Raw genomic sequence first — 26,653 nt, 5'->3', positions numbered from 1 at the left:
TGCTGGTTCGGTATTGGCGTTACCTCATCAGTGTTCAAGGGACACGCTAGTCAAAGTGGGACACACACACGTCCCAGCATGCATTTCATAGGAAACCATAAGTCCTATTCAGAGTAGAATGTATAGAATGTGGTAATCTGAACAAGAGATACTTTTGACTAATCCTATCTATCTATACGGATACAATGACAACAACACACAAAAGTTTATGAAATCTTTGTTCACATATATTTTTTATAACATAACATTTTGAAGTACATTAAGTACATTTTAGAAATAGAAGCTACAGTTTATAAAACCTTTCCAGCAGAAATCATTGATGGGCCAGCATCAGCCTTTTTCTCTTGCAGACAGGTCTGTTTTCTATATTTAAAAAAAGGCAAAAAAAAAAAAAAAAAAAAGTCGCTACATTATTTTGTCCTGCGCTACCTTTTAATTCCCATGTAAGCACCAGCTGTCTGCGTCTCCTGTCTTTTATAAAATATAAATTATTGAAAAATATTCAAATGTTTGTGAACTAAATACATTAAAAATGATCTCATTAACAAAAATACAGAGACACTATAAAATATACAAAAACAACATCCAAAACAAAAACGGCTTTCCTTCTGAATCCATTCTGAGATATGCATATGCCACAAACTATTGGTCTGTTCACCTGCCCGGGGGGCAAGTTTCACTGCTGAGACCTGCAATACACTGTAATCTGACATTTAGCATTGGTCATTTTCCTGACAAAACTCACTTTCAAAACATTAACATTGTAGGTAACAGAATGTTTGGCTTAACAGATTGGTCTTAACTTTTCACACATTAATCTTATGAACCCAACAGTACGAAAAAACTTGCTTCCAGGACATTGTCGAGAATGTTACAAACTTAAAATCAGACGCTTTCTATAGCATACAATACTGACATGAGATAAGGAACCTGAATAACATAAAACAGTGTTCTGAAACCTAGATATCAACATGCACATGTGAATGGTACAGCTTATTACTAACTGATTTGTTCTAGATCCAATTCTCTGCATAGTATGACAACCTCGGCTGAGGGTTTTGGTGCTAAATGGCAGCTAAGCTCGTTACCAATTAAACGTGATGGACATACACAGTATCTCTTTTCTGCAATCGGCGGGAAACCAAGATCAGCAAAGGCATTTCTCTTTGTCCTAAAGCTGTGTGCTTTATAATATATTAAGAAAAGATGAAAGAAAAGTCAAAAAATGTGAGAGAATTCTGGTCCCTGTCTCGCGGCCTCGTGGACGACGCCACCAGCCCAAGACCTCACATGGGGGTTTGGTTATTATTCCTGCTTTGTCTGTTGCTTACTTGTGTAATCTGGGTCTCAATAAAGCATTATGAAATACAATCTGTACAAATAGACATTTTCAAAAGCTATTTTCATCCGTATGGGTAACATTCAGCCACTGTAAACAATAACATTGTATTCTAAGACATTGTATTCTATTTGACTTTGGCATTTCCCATAAGGCCAGTGTTCAGCCACTGTTCCCACTTCAACTCGGGGAGGAAATCGTCGCCAATTTGCTCAAATGTAACCAGTGAACTTTGACAAATGTATTCTGAGCAAACTGCACAAATATGGGTGGAATCATATTTAACATCGAGTTATGAGCTGAACTATAAATTAGTAACGCACGAACTTAAGCAAGTACAAATGTCTGTCACGACTTCTGATGTGTCTCTGCACTTGTGTGTGAATGCTGCGTGGATTCTTGGCAGTGGCAAATAAAATCCTCAATACAAAACCCAACGCGATGTACTGCAGACGTCTACGTCCTCTATGATCATTACCTGCAGAAATCCACATACTCATTCCAAAAATCCTACACAGCTTCCCTCTCATTTGCTTTTCTCCTGCCTATCCCTCCTTCTTCATCACTTTCACACTTTTCTGCAGCTACGTGCCGTGTGACAAAAATCTCAAACAACATTCTCAGCACAAAATCACTCCCTCGGCTTCTCGACTTGCGATTTTACTGTTTTTAACAGCACATTATCGGAGCACTTCTAAAGCAACACTTCAGTGAACAGTAAACTGACAAACTACAATTCTAATTTGCACATGAGACAAACTTACTAAATACTCCTGGATTCCCCACATAGATTGTCTACAGTTTCCTAATACTTGTGGTATGTAATGTATGCAAAAATGTTTCAGTCAGAATGTATCTAAGATGACAAACTTGTAAAGGTGAAAGCATCAGTTTCGAAAGCAACGGCTACTTTCAGTTGTCTGTCTATCAGACACTCTTGGTATGAGTAATCACACTCTACAATCACAAGGCCAGTGTCTATAGTGTTGTCTGATTACCACATCAGGACAGTTCAGTTACAGGCTTCTAGAGAAAGAGTTGAACAGTTAAAGTTGGCATGTACGTTTGGTTTCACTGTAATACCTTCATTGACGACATAAGAAAAAATACCTTTCCGATCTTTGCCTCATAAGTTGACATTGGCTGCTCTCATGATCAATAACATAATACTGGCACAAGCATTCGCCTCTCAACCAATAAGATTATAAACAACACTTTTTTGGTCCAAGCTGAAAACTCTCTCTCCCTTGCCCAAAGTGTGCAGCGAGGCAGAGAAACAGTGAGCACATACATTAATATGACATTTTACCTATTGAATTTTGGCAACCGTTTCCTTCGCAGTAATTATCCGCCTGCTCCGTTTACCACCACAATGAAAGGAATCATTTTTGAATTTTGCTCTCTCTCTCGGTTTGCTCACACTTCCTGCCTCCGTCCTCTTGTCTCCCCAATGTGCTACTTAGGCAGAACGGAACCTGTACTCTACCTGATAGCCCTCTATCTGCCTTGAGCTGCTAAATAATACCAGTATATACCTTTCACACGCATTCACACACACATGTCTCAAATGCAACAGAGTATGAATACACACTTTTGGCTTGTGCCTTCTTTTAAATCATAGTCTGAGTGACAAGAGCTCAAAAAATGACAAAGACCACAGTTAGTCAATAAAAACATTTTGGTCCCCCAAAAATGGTTTACCATCTCTATGAAACAGTTAAGACCACTTAATGAGCCCCAGTCCACATGGCTCTTTAACTTTCTTCTTCACTTCCTTTCCCCATCTTAGCTTTCACTCGTCCGTATCGGGCTTTACATCCAACATTGCGTGCAGCTCCTCTGGAGTGTACCCGAGCAGGCTTTTTAAGTCACAGACAAAGCGGTAGACGTAGCGCTTCCCTGATGTCTTATGGATGATGTTCTTGTCGTAGTAGTAGCGCAGTCCACGGCTCAGCTTCTCGTAGTTCATCTTGGGCTTGTTTTTCCTCTTGCCCCACCTCCGAGCAACCTAAAAACAACAATGTGGAATCAGCATCTGGTCACAATATGGCGGAAATGATGTTATATGTTGGCAAAAACTAAAAGTGAATTTCTGTGTTATGTTTAGAATGATGCAAATGGAAGTGAACAAGGCGCACAAATGTTATTACAAAGTACAAAAAAGACATTTAGTTCATCTGGCTAACTGCTTAAGACCTCCCAGCACGTGTGCCAGTGACCGGCGAGGTCACGACCTCTCACCTCATCTGGGTCAGAGAGCTTGAACTCCCAGCCGTCGCCTGTCCAGCTGATGAAGGACTGGCAGGACTTATCGGTCAAAAGCTCCAGAAGGAACTGCCACAGCTGGATGGGGCCACTCCCTACAGAACAGATGTGAGAGGAGAGGGAGAGAAGATATGCATTGTTACAAAACGCAGCTCAGAAGGTGAATGGTTTGAACCAATTACTGACGTCAAGACGCAGATCTAAATTCACACTGTATTATTAATGTTAAAAGAGCGATGTAAAACAAACACGCTCCCATATAACAGAAGCAAATACATACAAGTTAAAGAGAATACATACACTTAATGCACCGCAAGAGGAAGTGCTCTGGGAAGATGTAAAAGTGAAAGGAGTGCAGCCCAGTACAAAAAGAGAAATCTGTGGCAAGTGTGTGTACTTTTGGTATGTATAAAAGCGTTAAATCTTCACTCTTTACTCACTTAAGTCTGGAGAGAGACAACATAAACCCACTAATCTGGGTCAGACTGAAGTACAGCGGTGGAACCAAATGTCCTCCTAAATACAACAGTCTCATTCATCATGTATTCCCTTGTCTGCTTGTTGCCCTGAGCTCTATGTGAATTTAGAGTCCACACAGTCTGCATCTGTGCGAGTTCCACGCTGATGAAATCACTTGCCTAAAATAAGACGTTTAGGCTGCAGCAACAGATATCGGACCACTTCAATACAAACTGTGTGTGTGTGTGCATTCATGGGTGTCTGTGTGTGCTAATGATACTGCAAAACACATCACCAGCAAAGCCATCTAAGTAACCAGTAACATATTAAGCTGGCACTTGACTTTCCTTTGCATACTAAGCAAATACACCAGCAGCATTTGGACTAAGCTTCAGCTTGTTATTACGTGCCAGCAGCAGCTTATTACATCTCATGGAAAAAGGAGGCAAGGCAGTACAAAGATAAAAAAAAGGTTGGTTTTGTTTCTGAACTAGATTCACTGCGGTATGCTTTGATGTTGTGGTTTTTCAGCATACACACTAACCCACCCAGTTTTTAAGCTTGCATGTTGAAATCACACCTGCCTATGCAGCACAACGCCTCACCAAAACTGAAGCTAAGCAAAAGCCACCTCTCTCTCTCACTCACTCGAACCTCAGAAAACCTGATGTACCCTTGCACCAAACAAACACAACCTTTCAGGGAAACGGCTGTGTGGGCTGTGCGCTTGAAATGGCACCGCTGAGCCCTTTTTGCATTCGCTTACGATAGCAGAAGGTGCCTAACAACAGCCACCCTAACTTTGGTAAGTAAGTGGCTGGGCGTCACAGGGCCTCTTTAAGACAGACAGCTTTGATTCACATTCCAAAAAGTCTGCTACTGTAACAGCGGGCCCACATAAGGGGTGAAATGGCGCCTGTTTACCAGCCCCCTTAGCTCTCACGCCAGAATGCAGGCGACCCCTTTGACAAAAAAAGAAAAAAGTTTCCAAAAATATGTTAAGAGCCTCCATGCACAATGGGCCTCATTGAAAAAGCATACAGTGCAGCAAACGGGGAGGGGAGGGGTGCATTCATCGCAATGTTAAGGATGCGAAGTGACTCAAGCATATGTAGCTTAAGCGAGAAAGTAGCGCAGTTTAAAGCATAGAAGATGATACATTTGATGAATTTGTGCATAAAAAACTCAGAAATGGCAATTGATAAAGAAAAGTGGATTATTATTATGAACTATTATGTAAAACAGAAAGTGAATCACACAATAAACTACATTGACATGAACACTATACTGCTTGTAAATGTACTTTCATTAAGGTCGAGTAAGACTTGAACACAAGCAAAATGAATAGGATTGCGTAATTCCCAGTTATGGAAATGTATACCTATGCTAACAGTAAGACTTGCTTGACTAATTAAGTTTCAGGCACATGCAATAATCTAGGTGATTTGTCTGGAATATTTCCAATAAAATAATCGTATTTATTTTGATAAAATATTTTGCTCTTTCGCCTCACTTTGAGTAGAAACAGCATTGCACTGTGCATGTAAACAAGCAACAAAGTGCAAGACGAGAGCAAAGTGCACAGTTTACCGACCAACCGAAAGGCCACCGCTTGTTACAAAAGATACACGCTGAGATGGTAAAATGCTCACAAGAAGGCGCACAGATGATAACTGAAGTGGCGCTTATCTCTTGGTGCCCTTATCAGGATCCTGTCCTGGTTAAAAATGTTTACCTGTCACACTGCGACGAGGACAGGAAACCGAAACAGTGTCAAGTCTCGGTGTCACACACACACACATCAATTTGGAATCCGACATCAACCTCGTTTCCTTAATTTGAGGTTAGAATTTTTTTTATTTCTATTTTTTTAAGGTTGAGGTTTCTGTGTTGCTAACACCTTCTGCATCTACGTCTTTATCCACCTACGCACAGTCACTATGACAAATGCATCTATCAAATTACATCTATGCATCTATGCACCTCACTCTACAATAACAAGTCAGAAGAGAATATTTCTCATCTTTTCCCTTTGGCGTTGTGTAAAAAGCTCAGAGGGGAGCACATTCTCTCCCGTCCAGACTACATTACTATGCATTAGGCTGGAAACACTCAGCAGGCTTTCACACATGTGCTCTTAGGAGTCATCTATCCAGTCAGAAGAACTGATACATGTCAGGCCTCAGACTTCCGAGCTGTAAATGGAATCAGAGCTCTGGGAGAGTTTGCCGGGACGTACACTGGCTGAGGTGGTGAAGATATTTCTATGTGTATAAGGTTTGTAATTTGACAAGATGCTGAAAGGTCTCATACCTCACTCCGGATTCTCACAGGGTGGAGGTATTGCTTCAGTATACTGATAATCATATGAATGCACAACTTTTGGTTTATGTAGATGATAAATGTATATGTAATATGAGTTTTAAGACTCATCACATTATGCTTTATATCTATAGCCAAGAGAGTATGGATGCAGGGACCAGCACATCCTCTAGGGGTCGTAAGCAGGGTAAGTTATTCGATTATATGCATATAATAAAATCTCTACAAATGAAGGGGCCATTGTTGAATGATAACTTTGCAGATGAACCATGACTTGTGCATGCACAGGGTCGAGGAACATTCAGCTCTTATGCAAGTATTGCTGATGATGTTGATAATTCACTTGGATTTCCCCCTTTCTCATGCTAGCAAACCCTGCAGCCCTTGTGACTATAATTTAAACAAGAGTGAAAAAGTCCCGAAGCGTTTAGTGTGAAGAAGCTGCTTGATGTCGACGCTGCCAATATTCCTTTCTCAAGAAGACAAAGTGTGGTAATTATTGTGAAGTGGCCGGTACCTAGCGCTCTACTCTAAAAAGAGTGCGACAGCGTTGAACAAAGGGAAGCAGTTCACACAATAACAAAAGAACCCTTTATGTTATTTTTATCATAGGTTCATGAGGCAACAGCTTCAGTTCAATGTAAACTTGACGCAACCTGGTTAACTTTTAAAAATAGCAACAGTGCCGTGTTTTGTGCATCTATTTCAACCTGGTACACGGCAGCAGATGTTAAAACGGTGCATTCGTCTCGAAAAACCAACTTTCTATCTTCACATCTCATTGAACTTGGAAAACGCAGACGCCAGGCAGCTCTTTGAGCTCGTACGAGTGTAAAGACGCCTCGTGAGATGAAGTGATAATTTCTGCTCTGGTGCTATGTGCAGGGGGAAGGCATAATTTCTATGTTTCACGGGCGTTGCTAAGACGACCTGGAAAAAAAATAGGCTGAGATGCGGGCTGCAGATAACAAGGAGGCAGATGAGAAATGACGAGTGAGCGTGCGGGAGAGAGAGAGCGAGAGAGAGAGAGACAGAGACAGAGAGAGAGAAACGAACGAGCAAAATCTATTTTGTTTCCTGTAAAGTGCATGAGTCGGGTTGCATGGGTAAAGGGTGTTTTTTTTGGTCTAAAAGCAGTGCATTAAGACATCTCCACATTTGGTGCTTTTGCAGAGCATCAACAGTGTGTTACAGCTGCACACGGGTTTATCACAAACAGAACGAGTGTTACAAATAAACTGTATCAAATGTAAGAATATGTAACAATGCACATCAGTGGAAGTCTAAATATTGCCTACACTGGCTAAAGGATTACGAAGCACATTTATCAAGCTGTTGTTATTGTTAGTGGAGGAAAGGCATTATTAAATGTATATTTATATATAGATTTTAGAACTAATTCTATCGTTTATGGGAAATCCATTTTACAACTGAAGACCACGGATGGAATGAATGGCCATGCTGATATCTATCACTGCTCATGTTTAATGATCTAAATAAACAAATAGGCCTATTCAGCTTCAAAAGAAAGGAATACAACTGCAATTTACAGCTGTAGCCTGTTAGATAGTGTCAGCATGTAATCGACACAGATGTGTGAGATTAAATGTCTCTTAATCTTGGTAGTTTGCATCGTAGGAGTTACATAGCCTGCACCATTGTGATGCTTCTAAGTACGTCAACAACAGACAAGCTTTTACAGATATCTCTACTTCGGGTGGACTCCATCTTGCGTCTTACCTGTGTATCCTGCGAGTGCGGCGGCTGGAATGACAGGTTTGTCCTTGCTGAGGTCTGAACGTTCCCTCACATAGTCTTTGAAGGTGCCCTTAGGCTTGTGGTTATGGAGGGCGCTGGGGTAGTCCTCTGAGTCGAAGCTGTCGTAGGAAGGCACCCGCTGCAGGCTGCTGAAGGAGGACTGGCTGCTCCACGACTGGGTGAGGCGGTCACAGCTCTCAAAGCTATCGATGCTCTCAAAGGAGTCCTGGCCACCCAGCTTACCTGAGAGACAGAATTCGGGAGAAAGTTAAAAAAGAAGAAACTATATCTTTCACTATCACTACTTATTGTGCATCGTTCTTTGTAGAGAGCAATCTGTACTTGCTGTTACCTGAGAAGAAACAGCTACAGATGAATTCTCACACAACACTTGTGACTGTGACGTAAACGGAGCATTAGCAGTAAACAACGGCGCTACATCACGTCCCCATTTCACACTTCATTTCACTTGTGCAGCTACCACTTGGGTTTGATTTTTAAATGGAAAAGACGATCACACAAATTGCTCTACTATTTTTGGCCTTAGGAAAGATAAGAGGAGTCTTTCAATCGAGTGTCATTAACAAATGACAGATAATGCGGCACTTCAATTGAAGCCACATGTGGATGTCAGCGGCGGTACAAATGCTTTCCCACGTCATGGGGAGCAGGACTTGATGTTTCAATACATGAGGCTTGCAGCTCAAGCCTTGCAAGTAAATGCTTTAGAGGCACTGCAAGGACGTCTGTATACTGTTCATGGCACATGTGATTCATTTATACAGCGGGGAACTGGTGTAAGAAAATCCAAGAGAAAATCTTTATGGGTATAAATGTAAACCGCACTGTCAATTCCTCTGTAAACTAGGATCTGAAACGACTGCGTACATTCAGCAAAGCAAACAGTTTCATGAAAAAAACCCATGCGTGTTGATTGTGGATGACACCTCTACGTCCTTACCCAGAACCTTAAGGCTGAGTCGAGAAAAAGAAACAGAGCGAGAAAAAAAGAAAAAAAAGCATTCTTGAAGGTTACACCACTTGAACTGCTTTACATAAGAGACAGGTGGCGAGAAGAGAACGCATTGTGGCTTTGTTCATGCATCAGTCTGACAAAAACAATAGAGTTTTCTTTCCCCCTCCCCAACGCAAACTAGAGTGCATGAGACAGGTTTGCTTGAACCACAAACCGACCAGAGGCCCTGCTTTTCTTCTCTACTAATACATGCACGCTGGTATGGCATGACAAGATTTTTGGTAGCTTCAGCTCAATCACACACCCACACAAACACAAAGACATATTTCTAAAGCATGTCACCCTCACAAACTATTCATTTCAAAATTATATGAGATATTGAAAATTGCTGTAAAGCGTAATGTCGGCTCGGTCCCCTCACCTCTGCTGATGCGTCCCACACACATGTTGTCAGGTGACACCACCTCCTGCTTGACAGTGAAGTACTCCCCCTGTAGGGGGTTTAAGGGCGTGTCCCTCAGGATGACAGGGTATTCGCTCTCGTATTTAAGGGTCAGCAGGTCCTCTGAGCTGATGGGGTGAAGTGTCTGGTAAGACTCCGTGATGAAGCCGGGCTCCGAGTATTCGGACGGGGGGACGCACTGGGCATGCTCAACGCCGTAGCCTGGAGACACAAAGGGGAATTAGTATTGATAGAGGCCAGAAAAGTAAAGCATGGAGCAAATCAGAGCAATAGGATCCATGTTGTTGTGTATTGCACCACCATTGTCCTCTTGATGTACACACTGATCCACTGCCATATTCATTCATGTAATATGTTGTGCAGGTTGTGCTTTGATGGAATATCACACAGACGGAATGAATTTTTACTGACTTTATTTACTGCACCGATCTACAGCTTCTCTTTTCATATCTCAGCCATTCAGCTTCCACAGGCAGAATGACTGACAATAAATGCGAGGAGTACTTACTGACAAAGTAGTCTGAGGTATAACGGGATTCCTGGAAGTTGGAGGTCAGTCCATTGATGGGGTAATGCTTTGTATCCTCTTCATGAAAAATAGATAGGAATGAGCATCAGTGACCTCGTCATTGATTTCATGTATCATGTAACTGCATCCAGCGTTATCAAAAATTAATGGCCAGAGCTAAACTGTGTCTTCCTGTTTGGCTCCTGTTACTATAGCAAATGCCAAAAGAGGCTTAAAATGACCCGAGCAGTGATATTACATTGTTTCTCTATAAATCGTTGTATCCCATACACACGTTAATCCACCTTGAATCTATTTAAGAAAAATAAATGTTAGGAATTATGATCTTGCATTGCTGTCATCTTACCTTTCTGAAGCATCTCTAAATGTTCCCAAAGGATGTCACCCACAAAGTCGGGCGCTAAATCGAGAAAGCAGTCCTTCCCCATTGCACACAGGCTGGCTCCGTTCATGCAGAACTTGTTGAATTCAACATTCTTCAGGCTGAACTCATTCACCGTCCACGTTAGCCACTCGGCCACATGGGTCTCCGTCCACTGTCTGGGATCTGCGCAAGACGTATGAAGACCGACTGTTAAATTCATATGCACGAAAGCCATTTAGTGAATGTGTAAAAGTATAATAAGCAATCTATTTATTCATACATTCAGATCAGCCTTTGACTGATCAATCACTTCAATTAGCAGTGTTCTAGTTTTATTCTAGCACTTTACATTTCAGCATAGTTCTGCACTTTTTTTCATTGATATAACTAAATATTCAGTATTACAGCCAGCTTCCTCCCACGCATTTACACCCGCTCTGTTGTAAATATAATGAGTTACCAAAAGAAATGAGGAAGCTAGTGGTGGCCATGCTGAAGACAGCCTTGTTAAGATATAATGCTGCTACGTACACAAATACATTAAGTGCTGTTGTTTCAAAGAGGCCCTGTGGTTGCATCAGCTTAGGAGCCTAACTCGTTATTTTCAACATCTGTCTCTGTGTCGACTTTCTCTGGATCCTGCTGTCAGTCAGTGCACACAGAATATAATCTGTGTGATGCAAGGCCGTTTCTGGAATAAGTGGGTGATTAGTTTCTTTTATTGAATGCCTCTATTCAATGCCTCTATGCTGCATTCACTGATGGTTCAAAGCAGACTATGATGTAAAAAGAGCTAACGAATGTGCATTAGATCCATATGACGATTTAGATTTGAGGCCTCATGCCCTCGCACAGAATGGAGGTAATTTCCCCTGCCAAAATGTGAATGGGGGCTGATGAGAATACAAATAAGGACAACGTGTTACCTTTTGGAATACCCAGCCGCAGCTGCTCCTTAGTGAAGCCACTGAATGTGGCCTTCAAAGCCTGGGACATCATCTCTTTGCTTCCTGGAGTAAGCAGGGGCACATCACCACACTCCAGATCTGTCAAAGACAAATCCATTGACCAATGATTATTATTATTGTTTTGAGCAATGTTATTTTGCTTTTCACTTTTAGTAATTTTTTACTTGTATGCTGTAGCGCCCCAATTACTATTCATAATCTCAGTCATGGCCTGTGCTGAATGTCCTGCTTCCTGAATGGAAAATGTGTGAGAGTGAGACATTCATAAACGGAGACAGACCCCAGCCCACACAAACGCAATCAACACAGTTATATCAGTCCGTGATCAACAACTTAGCTCAAAAATTCAATTTTGTCTAGACAGACACTACCAATCTATTTTAACAGCAGCTGTCACGCTGTTAGATTGATCTATTTAAGAATAGCGGTTGCACAGCACATGCACTTTAACCTACAGTAGACATGCATGCATCAGTGGGCTAGTTAGTGGAGGTTGAGTTCTGTTTCCCGTGTTGCAACAAATCGTGGGTTTCAAATACTTTCTCACAATTGTCCACGCATTTTGTTGGTCATGGTATGGTCCTGAGGCAATATCAAGCCCCATCTGGTACTCAGAGGTAAAATAAACACTGATGTTTATTTGCAAATACTCTCATCTCACTCCTACCCACACATCCTGGGTGGGAGAGCAGCGCCTGGTGCCCATCAGCGACACCATGACCCCCACTGGCCCTCCTACCAAGTTGCCCCTCCACAGTGGACCTACTGTCACCACACCAAGCAAAGGGGCTCAAACACTAGTAGGGGGTTAAGGGTCAAGGGATGAGGTGATGATGTCACCACGGCTGTTGGCGGGTGGCTAGCGGAGCTGGGGGTGGGCTGTCTCGAGGGTCCCAAAAACACAAGGCTCACTGTTCTCCTCTCACAGCCAGTGGGCACCCAGTGGGGAACAGAGGTCCCTTTGATGACTTTAAACAGAGCCTGATGACTCGCACTCATCTAATTAGATTGACTCGGCTACAGAGGGGGAGATGATAAGGAAAGGAGGGGGAAAAAAAAAAAAAAGACCTTGGGGCGACCAACACTAGAATAGATTGCTAGACTTGATAAATAGAAACAAAAGAGATCTGATACAGTCCCTCTTCTTTATCATTTATGTTGCATAGTCTGATTTGCACAACAAAGAGGGACACATTATATCGTGTAAGAGTCTGCAATATGACAATGATATCATCTTCTCTGATCAGCTTGGGGGGTAAAGCGTGAGGGCACAGAATGCATACAAATCATAGGTCGTAGTCATAGGTTCTGTCATCCCTTTTGTGTTATCTTTACTCTCAGAATCCATTCTCTCCATGGTCTAAATGGTCGCATGAACATTGCTTCGGCGGGAAACTTGGTGTTGTGGTATCGGGGGGAAAAGTTGTGTCACCGCCTCTCTTACAGCACCGCCACTTGTTGAGCCCAGATGTTCTGGCAGCTCCACTGGCTGGCGGTTTGATATGCCAGCAGCACACTGGGGCAACATACAGTGCATGCTTGTTTTCACCACTCGCTGACGTCTCGACCTCGTCTGGAATGCACAACGGCCGTCCCTCCTTCACCCATGTAACCGATGTCTGTCTGGCTGTTTGCAAAATTAGGTCTCCCGCATTCTTTTTTTTTTGTCTCGGGCTCTTTTTTTCTTTCCCTTTCTCTCCCTGAATAGAAAAACCATGCGACAGACCAAAGACGGAGGACAGACAAGAACTTCAGTATTCCTTCTGCATGTGATTCAATTAGGCTTATAATATTATACAGAACGTCTGCCTTGAACTGTTTTCACCTCTTGTACTAAACTGTACTGACGCCAAAGAAATGAGCAGCAACTTAGAAGTCAAAGTAAAAATGATTCAGTACGCTAAGCAGAAAAGTTAAGGTCGTGGCACTCAATTTAGTCACACACAGCTCACATCAAAATAAATCAAGCATTTTCAGAACGAAGCTAAGATCTCAGCAAGCCGTCTCTTGTAATGATTTATTTTCTTTTTTTAAGTCGTGCAAAAACCTGCATGTTACAAAACTGAGATGGGACCGGGGCTCAGACAGGCGCCGCTTTGATGTGAAGGCAAAGGCGAAATGCGTCCGTTTATTTAAGATGGCTGGAGTGGAGTTTGTCTGCACTTTCCTTAACGTCCCCCTCGCTCAAATCGCTTTCATCAACCCTACCCCAGCTTATACATGCCCACGCAGACCGGAACCCCCTTCGGGACTAAATCCTCCATCAAAGACACCCAACACCCTATTGCATGTGAACTACAGTAGCATTAGACACAGTTATTATTTCACATGAACTCAAGTAAGTTTTCCTTAACTCTGTTTGTATGGACTGCATTAAAGCACTTCAGAAGAAATCTTCAAAATGAAAAATAGAGACGCTCCTATGTCAAATGACAATCACAACAGCTAACTATTCAGTAATAATAGAGCAGGCAGCACGGTGAATCATCCATACGAAAGCCATCTATGAGAGTGCTAATGTACAGTGTGCATCCATTAGTGAGAGAGGCACGCTTGGATCTAGACAATGTAGTAAATGATGAAGCCCGGATAGGATTTCAATGCCTGCGAGTCCCATTAGATACAGAATGGTCAGTATGTACTGAGAGTTAGAGCATCCACAAGTCATCACTTTCCACATTAGACAGTGTGGGTCTGTCCACAAAATGAGTCCCAGCCACTTAGCTGACAAAATGTGGGAGAGGGTGTAAATCACTGACGATAACGGCATTCACATTTTACTTACAAGGCTGAGAAAAAGAATGGCTATGATGACAAGAAATGTTTAAAGAAAAAGCATGAAATAAAACCAATCTCTCTTCATGTCGTGAGAATAATATATCTACCTATTCTAAGAATCGCTGATGAATTTAGACTAATGTGTAGTCTAGATGTACAGTAAGAGGTATTGATCAGCCACTCCCTTCTGAGTAATGGACACGATGCTGAGTGTGATGATGATATTTTCCTCCAGGGATTCTCAAATAGAAACCGTGCGCCTTTGCTGCCCTGCCCTTTGCGATCGCTTCCCCACCCAGCCTTAGACTGAGGTTGCGCTCAGCTACTTGGGCTGTGAAACTGACACACAGAGTGTATACACGCACACACATGTACTAAATTAGCAGCCTTCTTTGCCTGTGCGCCAGAGCGCGGGCGTGAAATTGGGATTTTTGCAGCCGGAGCCAAAGCCTGTAGGAGTAGCGGGGCTGGAAAAGACAGGGTTGGGTTGGGTAGGGTAGGGTAGGACATGGGGCTGGGGGGAGATAGCAAAGGACCATCTAGGGCGGGTGAGGGGTGACTGAGTAGGGGGATGAGTCACCGGCCTGTAATATGAGCCCATCACTGGACATGAGAACCTGGGGTGGGTGATTGAGCGAGGGAAAGAGAGAGAGTGAGAGAGAGAGAGAGAGAGAAAGACACGACGGATGAATGGGAGGTCTCATAAAGCTCCCTCTCTTTTCCGCGTCTCTGGAGTGACATCACAGTGGGATCAGCGCCATCTCCCAGCCACTGACGGAGACTCGGTTCATTCATAAAGCCTCGCCTGCTGCCACTACGCAGAATGATGCAATGATACAAGCAGAGCAGGCAACCAGACCCAACAAATAGGGGACAATATGCTTTCTATCTCCAGATTGCTCTATAAATAGTCCCAGAGAGCTTATCCAGTGAGTGGGTGTCTGTTGGTGTGTGGAAAAAGTGAATGGGTTTGTGAATAAAAGAAGTGTAACATCTTCTTGAAAAGTGAGATATTTTTGGGTTGAATAGAGTTGCTTTATTTATATCAATGTCAGCACATGAGGTGATTAATGTGTCTGTGTATATGCTTTTGTGGCAGAGCACAGGAGGAGCATTTTAAAATCAATCTAGGAATCAGTTTCATGTGGCTAAGTTGCCACTTCCTGTAGGGAAGTGAGGTGATTTGCGGGTTCAGAAGGGGGTCAGATGCACCGCTAAGGCCCCGTACTTCTCCTGCGTATACCTACATGCATATAGGTACATATTAGCCAAGTGCAAGGGGGGGCGAGAGCGTCTTGGCCCGTTGCCATGGATGTAAAATTGGCTCTTAAAACCAGACGAGTCTACCGACAGCAGACCAGAAGTGACAGTGGTATCTAAGAGCGTCTTTGATGGAGATCCGTATCTGGACCCCTGGTCTGAGAACGCGGGGTCGTAAACCCCGCCGACATGAAGGGGGACCATTCAGTGCCACGGGGTGATAAAGTGGCGGCCGAGGGCTGGAGTGAAGAAGGCGGAGGCGGAGGGGGCAGCAGTCTGGTTTTGAGAGGGCTGCTTGTTCAGCCAGCCGCTACGCTGTTTAGATTTCCATCTCAATGCCGCCGACCGGGAATAGAAGTGGTGGCCTGCATCAAACCATACTGAAGAAGCCAGACCCGGCCTGCACCAACCCAGCGTGAGTGTTAACCTGAAGACATCCATCCCCCCCACCACCACCGAGGACAACCGTGCTGAAACACTGATTTTATTCTCGGGCCTCCACCGCTGGCTTCTGGCTGCCCCCTTAGAGCACAAGCCTGTGGTGGTGTAAAGTGGCTGTACAGGGACAAAGCCACCACTGCTGACATCTGTCTTATGGCCCCGAGATCAGAGTTTGTCCATGATCATCATCACCACAGACACACCGGCTACTGTAGTAGACAGTAAGTGAGACTAATACCCCGTAGCTGCCTTTTGTCTTTCTTTCTTCCACTCCCTCCATCTCTGAAATCATATTAGCTTATGATGTGAAAGTGCATTAACTCCACTGTTTATGCCAAAGTCTCACTGCTTGATATGACATTACCTCGGAGTTTGCAATGATCCGCGTCATCGGCAACAGACGCTAAACATATTTTTGCTAAAAGCTTGATGGAAAGTCTCGTGCTTTCCAGTGGATCATGGGAAAATAGAGACAAAGCACTTTCTGGAGATTTTGGCTCTTTATTGCTTATTTAACCGCCTACAAGCTTTGTTGCTCTGTGATCTGTAACAGTGTGCGGAGTGAAAGGGGTCTGTTTTTTAGCCTTGTTCAGCTACAAACGATTGAGCAAGAATAATGCACTTCTCACAACTGCCCCATTGCTCAACTTACAAGTTCCCTATTATTTCTCGAGAGCAGGCCCAGGATATGGGAAAACTCTAAAGCCAAAGCGTTTACTAAAACTCAGAGAAAACGCCAACAAACTGCAGATCTTAAATCATTATAATGGGAGCACAACTCGGTCCAAAAAAACAATTTGACTGTCATTACGGGCTCTATCACCATTCCTCAACACTGTGGCAGGAAAAAGGAATGGAACCAGCGATGTATGTCATGGGAGAGTCCAGGTGGCGTTAGCTTAGCCGCGTGTGAATGCTAGCCGGCCATCGCTGTTGTAAACAGACAGTGGATGCTCCAGGGGAACTGTTTAGGCATTAAACCAAACACACGACATATCTGACAAACAGTTTACTCTCTCTGCCGCATTTTTTCCACAAAACACAGCGCGTGTTCCATTTTTTGGTCCAAACTGATGCATTCCACAACCAGGTTCTAGGTTTAAACATCAATGGAAGCGACAGAACACAGATATAGTCGAGCGACGGTGGCTCGTCCCTTCTTTTGTACAAAATGGAAACATACAAGTTTATAATCTCTGGGTGTAATTATGCATCATAAATACAAGTGGTTGTTGCTTGTTTGAAGGCGAGCTATGGGCGACAGATGGATACTTGATAAATAAATTCCCCTAAGACCGCAGTGTTTTCATGTAGCGTGCCTCGCATTCCACCTCTGTTTTACAATCGCTAATGTGCTTCTCACAGCTTTCTTGTTTTCCTCTTATGCGACCAAAAAAAGAATGACTTGATGTCCGAGCGGCAAGACGGTTCCATCTCACCATGATGAATTACCCTGCTATTCTAGTCTCACTGTACTCCATTTAGAGGCCTGATTGAAGTAGAAAACATCAAACGTGTGGACACAGCTCTCTTTATCTTGTTCTACATGTGTGCTTCTTCATGACGACGAGGCACTCTGCCTTTGCTGATGCCGCGCATTCAGATGTCTAACCACAGACTGATAACTGAGGAAAACAATACTTCTCCGTGCGTGTGCAGTGCGGTCAGAGTCATGCTTGTCGTGTGTTCTCCCTTCTCGCTGCCTTGCTCACACTCGCGAACCCATTCACATATGCACGCACAGACCGGCCATGACTCACTCCATCAATGAATGACTGGACTTCTGAGGATACCGTTGTGCTCCACTTGATAATGTGACTGTTCATAATGAGGGTAATGATTATAGCTTGTAAAATTCCTTTCTACTGACTCAACATTTGTCAGCCTCACCTTATAAGTTTTAATAAAATAAACATGGCTTTTTAGAGCCCACACAGAGGCCGATCCCTCAGTCCAGCTCTCATTATATGCTGGGTACTCGGGTCTGCTGCAGATGTCTTAAGCAACTGTAGTCAGCAAAAGCAGCTCATTCCAAATTGAAAAAAAAATAATTCAGATACAGGGGAGGTTAGGCTAGGCGGGCAAAACTAAGGAATCCAGCTGCTTTCTCATTGCTACAGCTCCGGCAGCCGCCTTACTCCTACAGAGAGAGCCATTTCTTCACCTTCTCCACGGCTGCCAGAACACATGTGCCTCCCATCTGACTTCTTCACCAAGGCCCCGACACATCATGATCACCACAGAGTCACACCTAAACAGTAAAGGGCAGGCGAGCTGGCGGGCGGGCGGGCGGGCCTCCCACGCAATGACGCCCTTCTTCATTATTCTTTGCCTTTTACCTCAAAACACCTTCGATACAGCAGGTCCGACACGCACTCGTTTTGTAGCCAAGGGCCATTTGTTCGCCTGATTACAAAAGCAGCATGAAATCCACGCTGACTCCAAAACCAGGTGGTGTGTGGCAAAGGCGCACAAAAGAGAAAGACAACGGAAGGGAAGAAAATCAGGACCGTAGTCTGATAGAAATGTCTGGCCTGGCCTCATTCTGGACAGCTGAACATCAACGGGAAAGTGTGTGTTTTTTTTTTTTTTTTTTAAAGCAGACGTACCTCAGCTTCCATTCCACAAAAGGGACCGCAGCTCCCAAATGTAGATCCATAAAACAAAAAAAAAGAAACAGAACAAGAGGGCCAAAACAGCTGTAACATACTTGAGGTAATATTGAGACGCGTGGGTACCAGCTGGTAATGTGGTGTAATAAGGGGGAAGGAGAGAGGCCTGTGGTGGCTGAGACCAGTCAGCCGTTCAGGCATACAGTCGGTCAGCCGGTGGAGTAAAGTGCACCAGGCGTCTGTAGCCGTGACTCAGGGATTACAAAACCAGGAATGGCTAGGGATGAGACAACACGCACACCACTACACAGCGCACTGAAGGCCACATCAAAGTGACGCGAAAGAAACTCATGGGGAAGAGAGAGAGAAGTGGGAAGAGCATTGGCGCATCAACGAGGTGAGTGGGTGGATAAAGAACGAAAAGAGGAATACGTTTGTTAATTCCAAACACAGGAGCTTGTTTTGCTTCATTTTGGATATTGGCCTTCTGTGGGACGTGAATTATTGAAGGTTAGTGATTGCTGAGGGAGGCGTTCCAATGCATTGCTCAAAAAATACACCACCACCATCACATAGCCCGCACCTTGGCCCCTCCCCCCCCCTGCTCTCTGCATATGCTTACTATTTAGCACACTGGAGCTAACACGCCTTTATGACTAAGCTTTATGAGAACAGATTAAAGCATGCAGTCACCAAGGAAGCATCTAGATAGGACCCACACAGTATAATGGTTTTAGGTTTATATGGGGGGGGGCAGAGCTGCAGATGACAGACTGAATGAAGTCGGGCAATGAATGGGGGGGGGGGGGTAACCCATTTGATCTTACACAGTGGTATCATTGTAGAAACTCACAGACATCCAGTTCACGAGTTCCATCACAGTCTGTCACAGCGTCCAAAGATATATGCAGCCCGATGAGGAGACACTGGTAACCATTGCCCCTTTTTGGTGCTACTACAAACTACTTCCTGGCATGAATACGCTGCATGATCACTCTTGAAATCTAAGCTTCCACCTGATGACACACAGGTGATGCACTTAACACTGCGTGGCACAACAGTGATTTGATCTGGTAAACCGTATCCCTCTCACCTTGACACGGTGCACATCGAATGAAAAACGGACCTGTTTGTTCCGTTTGGCCCGGTGCATTGACAGCCCACATCAAGGGGAAAATGGATCGCCCAAACAGTGTTTGCACAGCTGCCAGGCAGCCAGGCACACATTCAAACACCGGCATATATTACACTGTGCTACTGAATAAGTGCTGACATAAACAAACCGAGGCAAAAACCTGAAGCTTATGTAACACTCCCTGTTCTGGCTACACACCACTCCTCTCGGGATACCAAGACGAGTGCACCTTGGGGAGGAAAGTGATTGAAGCCTTATCAAGAGTCATTTGGTGTGGCGCGGCCTATTCTACATATGTCGCTGTGGGTGGAAAGAGTTACCATATAAGGACTGTCAGCAGAAGCGTCAGACATGCCAGTTATAACAAACAGAATTTTGATCAGATAAAAGTCAGCCTCCCTTTGCTCTCTCTCCTTCTACGCCTCCATGCATGCCACCCAGCGGGGCATGCTCAAGCATTCCTGTTGGCCGCTGAACCCTGACCTCCAGGCCTGACAAACAGAGAGTGAAACTAAAAGAGGCGCAGGTCACTCAAGTCTAAAACAGATAACTCCTTGTACTGTAAATGATTGACAAGGCTTTACACTTAAGAGTTGTATATCTATACTTGGCTAACCCTAAAGCCCTGGTCCATATAACTCAAGTTCACAACAGCTTATTTCTTCATATGCGTCACTGTATGACAGTCTAACACCTTCCATGTTGAGAAGCATTCTCTTCTATCTTTACCGCTGCTAGTCTCTGTAGACCTGACAGTTTTGTTATGACTACACAATGCTTTGAATAATAAGCTACCGCCGCCTGTGTTATACTGAAGTACTACCAAGTGCACTGTGTCAGGATCTGACTACTAAAAACACACCGAACAGGAGAAACAAAAGCTTGGTGGAATGTTAGAAACCGTGTTTGGGTGCACCTTTGACCCTGGCAGTGTGTGAGCACTTTAAAAGAAGGAATTACCTCATTTGGAGAATGAGAAGACGCCTTGGTTAACAATGGTTTGAGCACTTGAGCATGTTGTACACGCCGTACGTGTATGTTGCCTGTGTGTGTATGTTGCGTGTGTGTGTGTGTGTGTGTGTGTGTGTGTGTGTGTGTGTGTGTGTGTGTGTGTGTGTGTGTGTGTGTGTGTGTGTGTGTGTGTGTGTGTGCATGGTTTAGGTGTCAAGGGTGGAAAACAACACTATGCAACTGCACTTCCCACAATGCCAAAGGTCTATTCGTGTTGAAAGCCGAGTACCACGTCCACTGGGAGATCTGCTACTGTTACAATCTACTGACAAGAAATCAACAAATGCTGGCTTCATCTAGAGTGCTTGTCCTCCTCAGTAAGAGGCAGGCAAAGAGGCTGGAGTGTTGCCCTATTCCTTAAATGCCTGCGAATACAACTGCAACTGGGATCAAACACACACCACATCATTAGCACTGCACTTTCCTTGTAAGTATGGTAATAAGGAGAAGTGAGTAGAAGTGTGTGTTATTGTGCATCTGAGAGATCAAGACAGAGACAGAGAGCGGGGTGGAGAAAAGATGTGTTTGTGTGAAGTTGTGAACTGCTCCTTGGCAGTCTGAGCTTGACCCGAGCGCACACAGCAGTCAGTGTGAGCGGGAGCTTGAATTGTGAAATGCTTTTGCAAGATAGCACTACACTTTGGCAACTTAACTGCAGCTGTCAGCACTTTTTATGCGAGTATTGTTGGGGTGAGGAGAAGGTGGTTTAAGTGGTGAGTCACAACCCCTAAGTGGGTCAAAATCTGCAGCCAGTGTCATATTTCCATGATGTAGAAATGTTTTGCAGCTTTACTAACAAACTGAACATCAGCTGGGCTGCAAGTGTGAAGCACTTTAAAAACCTGCTGTACGCAAATAAACTAAAAAAGCCATCAAGTGTGAAATCACTATATATACTATGATATGGGAAGTGAAACCACCCAGGGGTTTAAAGGCAAACACCAGCTCAGGTCACAGTTGTGGGCTCCACTCTCTCTCTCTCTCTCTCTGTGTGCTGGACTAACCCGAGAACCAAAGCCAAAGTCTTCCAGGCAGCAGGGGTCAAGACTGCAGATTCATCACCTCAGCCTGTCTCTGCTTCCCTATGGAAAATCAGCTAGAAACCACCAAGGTGGAGGAGGAGGAGGAGGAGAGGTGGAAAGGAAGGGAGGGAGAAGAAGCTAGGCAAGGGTGGGGGGGGGTCTGCCCATGCCAGCTGGCCATGAATGCCCAGAACTCTCCTACTGTGGGCACACTAACGACACGGGTGAGGGATGAGTGTTTAGATGTTGGGAGAGAGAGGAGATCAAGGCAGGATGACAGAAAGTGGGAGAAGGTTTGTACACCCAAAGCCACATAAACATACACTCACGTTGTCCTATTTCCGCTACAACCATAGACATCTTTTATGTGACAAAACATGAATCACACACACACACATTCCCTACGCTGGCACAAATCGAAAGGGTGCGTGATAATGCACACATGGAGACGTCACAGTGTGTTGAAATACCGTGTGATCGCTCATTTCACTTTGACATGTCGTTTACTTTGGAGGTACATTCCGCGAGACTCGAGCCAAACAACTTTTTTGTTTAACGATGCGTTTACGTCATATTCTTAATTATACAGGCACACATCGCAGAAACTGATCCGACTGTGCGATAACAACGAGTAGAGAGGATTAAGAGAGTGTATTGCAAGACTACATAGCCTCCGGCGTGATTGCCTTTCTCTCAAGTGTATCTTGCGTGTTTTCCAATATTGTGCAATCAAACACGGTCTTGGCAATCATAACGCGTCCGGGGACGTTGTGTCCCGCTCATTGAGTCTAATTACAACGAACGATCACAGAGAACAAGTGCTGGAAATGACAACGTAACGTAACGTAACGGCGTTCAAAGCCGGCAATCGGGACTGACAGTGTGAAGAGTCTTCCAGAAGAGTTTCCTTACTCACCGTCCATCTTTTCAGCCTTTATGATTGTTAATGTCGGTTTCATATCGACAGCTGCCGTCATGATCATCGGATCAGTGTGACTTCTTCACGCCGCGTCACTCTTGATAACAGCTCCAAAAAACTCAATATAAAAAAAGGTGAATCTGCTCTTCCTCAGGCGCTCCAGTCAACACAACTGGACGTTTACTGTCTTTTCTCTCTCACTGAAACCTCTTCACTTTCTTTTCTCTCTCCTAACTTATCTGTTCTCTTTCTCTCTCCGGCACACATACACACTCCTTCTTTTCCTCGTTCTTTCTTTCTTACTTACTCGCTCACTCACTCACTCCTTCCTCTCTATCTTGGCTATGGGCGTTGCATTTTACAGAAAAAACGACCCAGTACGACAGCTGAAAGGGGCGGTGTCTGCTGGGACAGACTTGCCAGTTGATTCACAATTCAATTAGAATGTAACCCCCCCTCCTCTCTCTTTCTCTCTCTCACACACACACACACTCACACACACTCATACACACACGCACGCCCTCCCCCGCATGTATGCGTGTGTGAGAACCTGCTTGGACCAAGACCCCCTCATCGTCATCACAGGCATGTTCCCGCAATTACTGCTGTTTTACAGGGAAGAGAAAGACTGAGAGTGTGTAACCAGAAAGTACACCACAGTTTTAAAGGATTCTGTAAAGTTAAATTATGTTAAAATGATGCTATGACACCAAACTCAATGGTTACAAAATATGATAACGCCACTTAACTTAACTTTGTGTAGGTCCCTATAGGAATATTATAGAAATGTTAGAGCCATAATAGGGGAATAAAATGTGATTAAGTACAATATGGTTCCTATATATGCAACAACATTATGGGAGTAGAACTGAAAGAAAATAGAATAACAATCATACTTTATTTGTCAGAAACAATAGTTTTAAAAATCGATTGAGCACAGCGCCAACATTCCAGCGGTTCTTCCCTCCACTCATCCACCCAGTTGAGTCAAAAGCAGCTCAAGGGTCGCGAACAATGAATCAAACCGACTTATCAACATGTTTGGTTATGGTTGAAAACATGACCAAACAGGCCAACCTCCTTGGCAGGAGGCTACATTAGTGTTTGAAGACGGTTTGGGATCTTAATCAATACTGACAGCCAGTTAAAAATAGACAAGACTTGGACACATCTGAAGACCTGGTGACCATGAGTTGAAAGTGGGAGTGGGAGTGTGAAGAACTGTCTGTGCCTCATTTTGCAGGTCCAAGCGTCCTCATAACTTAGTAAGTCAACCCCATAAACACCTCAGACTATTTCCTGTTCACCTTGTACTGATCAATAAAAGCAACCATGTGTTTTTCTTTTTTCACTCTTGAAAGGAATGATGTCGTGGTAAACACATGTTGTGGGGCATTCAATGAGAAACATAGACTTCAAGTAAATAAAGAGCCACACAAAATGGAAAAGTCGATTAAAACTATGCAAGTCATACATTTTTCCAAATCACTCAGATTGGTTCTTTAGTCACCGAGGCCATCGATAAAAATCCAGTTTCTGAAAGGCTTGCATGTTTTTTTAATATCCTTTCATATTTACAATAATCAGGGACAATGTTCATCGGATTAGAGTGCAAGTTAAATTAAGCTTTTTTTTTCTACCACTGCAGGGCAAAGAAGAGAAGAGAAACACAGTGGGGTTGTAGCCAGAACAACAACACTGAAGGCACCACTGTTAGAGAGAAGAGCCCATGGCAACAGATAAGGACATTTAATACTAATTACCACCTGGGTGCAAAAGGGACTTACTGCTTTTAAATAAAGAAAAGTGCGATCTGGCTATTAACGGTGCAAGAAAGACATGATTGTTCTCCCGTTAGTGCAAATGGTTTCCATATTTGTTCATTCACCTTAATCACAGATTAAACTGTTTAATTTAAGGCCGTTTCCATAGACCCATATACATATCCAACGTCATCCAAAGCAAGCCTTCTTAGACTAAATCATTAAAGTGCTTCCTACTATGCAAATCAATACGATACTTCAGCTTGTACTGTATGCACGAATTTCCAAATGGGCTGATGTGGATGGAGGCTGGGGAGCCAGGGATATTGATCACACATGGATTTTTAAACCGGTGGTACTGCACCGGCTCCATTAGCCGGCCTGGATCGGGTTTCATTGGCTGGGTATAGGGGCCTCGGTGGAAACGTCTGGGAAGAGCGCTGGTGGGGCAGTGCGGTGAGAGGAGCTGCCTCACCGGGGGCAAACCGGAGGGGGGGGGGGGGGGGCACCTCTTCACTTCATCTCAGTCACTCACTCTCTCGCTGCAACTGACTGGACCTCTTTGTTTTCTGTTAATGAACTCCCTGGTATCTGTTCTTAAAAGGACAGTCTGGGAGCTCTTGTGCCTAAGGGTGGCCATTAGGGGTTTAATGGTGTTGCTGACTAATATCTAGGCTGGCGTCAGTGTAACCTCTCCCTTCTTGGGCCATCTCCATCTTCATTCTTATGAAGTACGCTCAGACTTCATTCCATCAAACTATCCACTACACTGAAATGAACTGGAAGTATTATGATGAAGAGCATTTCTGCCTTAAACACAAATGAATGACCTGGAAAAATCGGAACATTTCAGTGTGTTGTTGACGTGTTTCTGGGAACATTGACCATTTATATTATCCTAACACAACCTTGTGTACAACGACCCTGAAGACAAACACATTGTTATGAATAGGCCTCTTAAATCTAGCAAATTAGTTCATTCCAGAGCAATGCTGATAACAATGGTAGCAATTAATTATGCTTAAGTTTTGCACAATTATTTAACAACATAAGGGTCGGGAAGGGGCACATTTCAGACAAAGCTGTTGTTCAACCAGTCTATGTATGTCCCAGATCACACAGGCTTTGGTTTCACTGAATCTTTTTTTTCCACTTAGTAAATGCTGTTGCTATGGTTTTCACAGTGAGCTGGCTTCATTCATTTACCTGGTTGCTCCTAGCTGAAGCTGTTTCTCCCTCCTTGCTGCTCTCTGTTCACTGTCAGCCTCTCGCTGGCACATCTGTGATGCCTGCTTGTCTGTGACCCTTAAATGTAACCGTTGCACCTGCTACTTTCCACATAGTTAACGGAAAGGTTATTCAATTTTTTTTAACATTAACAAACTGAATTATGATCATACAACAGCAATTATTACTTTGAAATGTCAGCGTTGTGTGAGATTGACTCCTAGGTAAAAAGATCTCAGTCAGTGGATGTTGCTCATCTGGTTCGCTTTGTACTGTGAATACACCATTTAGCATGTAATCAATCAATCAGTCACTCTTTTACACACACTCAAGCACACACACGAGCGGGTGATGGACACACAGATACAAAGACATGTGCACAGACACATAGAGAGACAGTGAGACGGTGAGACAGTAAAACAGTTGGTTCCTTGTGGCCCCTGTCTAGTACTTCAGTCTCAGCACTATCTGCTGTGAAGGTGCCACAGGCTGGATGCACTCCTGCTGAGATCACAGGGTAAGCAGGGACAGGGGTGGCTTCTGTGTGTGTGCGCATGTGTGTGTGTGTGTGTGTGTGTGTGTGTGTGTGTGTGTGTGTGTGTGTGTGTGTGTGTGTGTGTGTGTGTGTGTGTGAGAGAGAGAGAGAGGTGTGTGCACATGTATGAGCCTGTCTGAGTCCTAGCGTCTGTCTGCATCATATGTGATGTGCCTGTATACATCTCTTATGACCCTCATGCTGAAGTATGTTGTAAGTGCTTGCGTGTGTATGTGTCAATGTGAGTGTGAGTGTGTGTAAGTGCACTGGGATTGTAGCAGGGCCTCCCTGAACAAAGGCTCATCTCTTTTCTGAACAATTAGCTTCGCTAAAAAGGACATCTCTTCCTCCATTAGCGGCACCACGTGCCCCCCATCACTCCATTGTGCAGATAATTCAATTATCCCCACCCCCCTCTGAGTCTCTCTGCCTCCCAGACCTCCCTCTCTTCGTCTTGCCCTCCCTCTTTCCCTCCCTCCCCTCTGTTACCACCAGGCTCACAGATAA

General features: G+C 44.0%; 1 protein-coding gene across 1 annotated transcript; it reads right to left on the bottom strand.

Moving 5' to 3' along the window:
* Positions 1-201: 201 nt before the first annotated feature.
* ets1 (v-ets avian erythroblastosis virus E26 oncogene homolog 1) lies at positions 202-22,970 on the bottom strand. Its single transcript, XM_076144987.1, has 8 exons — positions 22,619-22,970; positions 11,402-11,521; positions 10,458-10,658; positions 10,091-10,168; positions 9,541-9,783; positions 8,126-8,386; positions 3,581-3,699; positions 202-3,347 (listed from the first exon to the last, which is right to left on the bottom strand). The coding sequence occupies exons 1-8, from the start codon at positions 22,683-22,685 to the stop codon at positions 3,132-3,134; spliced, it is 1,305 nt and encodes a 434-aa protein (XP_076001102.1). The 5' UTR covers positions 22,686-22,970; the 3' UTR covers positions 202-3,131.
* Between the last annotated feature and the right edge of the window lie 3,683 nt (positions 22,971-26,653).

This window comes from Genypterus blacodes, unplaced genomic scaffold, assembly GCF_046128005.1.
Source record: "Genypterus blacodes isolate CSIRO-AG114 ecotype Tasmania unplaced genomic scaffold, CSIRO-AGI_Gbla_v1 ptg000003l_1, whole genome shotgun sequence".
NCBI classification, from domain to species: domain Eukaryota; kingdom Metazoa; phylum Chordata; class Actinopteri; order Ophidiiformes; family Ophidiidae; genus Genypterus; species Genypterus blacodes.
The sequence above is the reverse complement of the archived record's forward strand: the minus strand, read 5'-3'. Positions and strand labels throughout refer to the sequence as shown.

Bases quoted from the DNA above. Each gene is read 5' to 3' on its own strand.
- ets1 (XM_076144987.1), bottom strand. From the start codon at position 22,685: ATGATCATGACGGCAGCTGTCGATATGAAACCGACATTAACAATCATA. The intron at 10,169-10,457 runs GTAAGATGACAG...TTTTTCATGAAG, and splicing joins TTTAGAGATGCTTCAGAAAG to AGGATACAAAGCATTACCCC. The intron at 8,387-9,540 runs GTGAGGGGACCG...TCTGTCTCTCAG, and splicing joins TGTGGGACGCATCAGCAGAG to GTAAGCTGGGTGGCCAGGAC.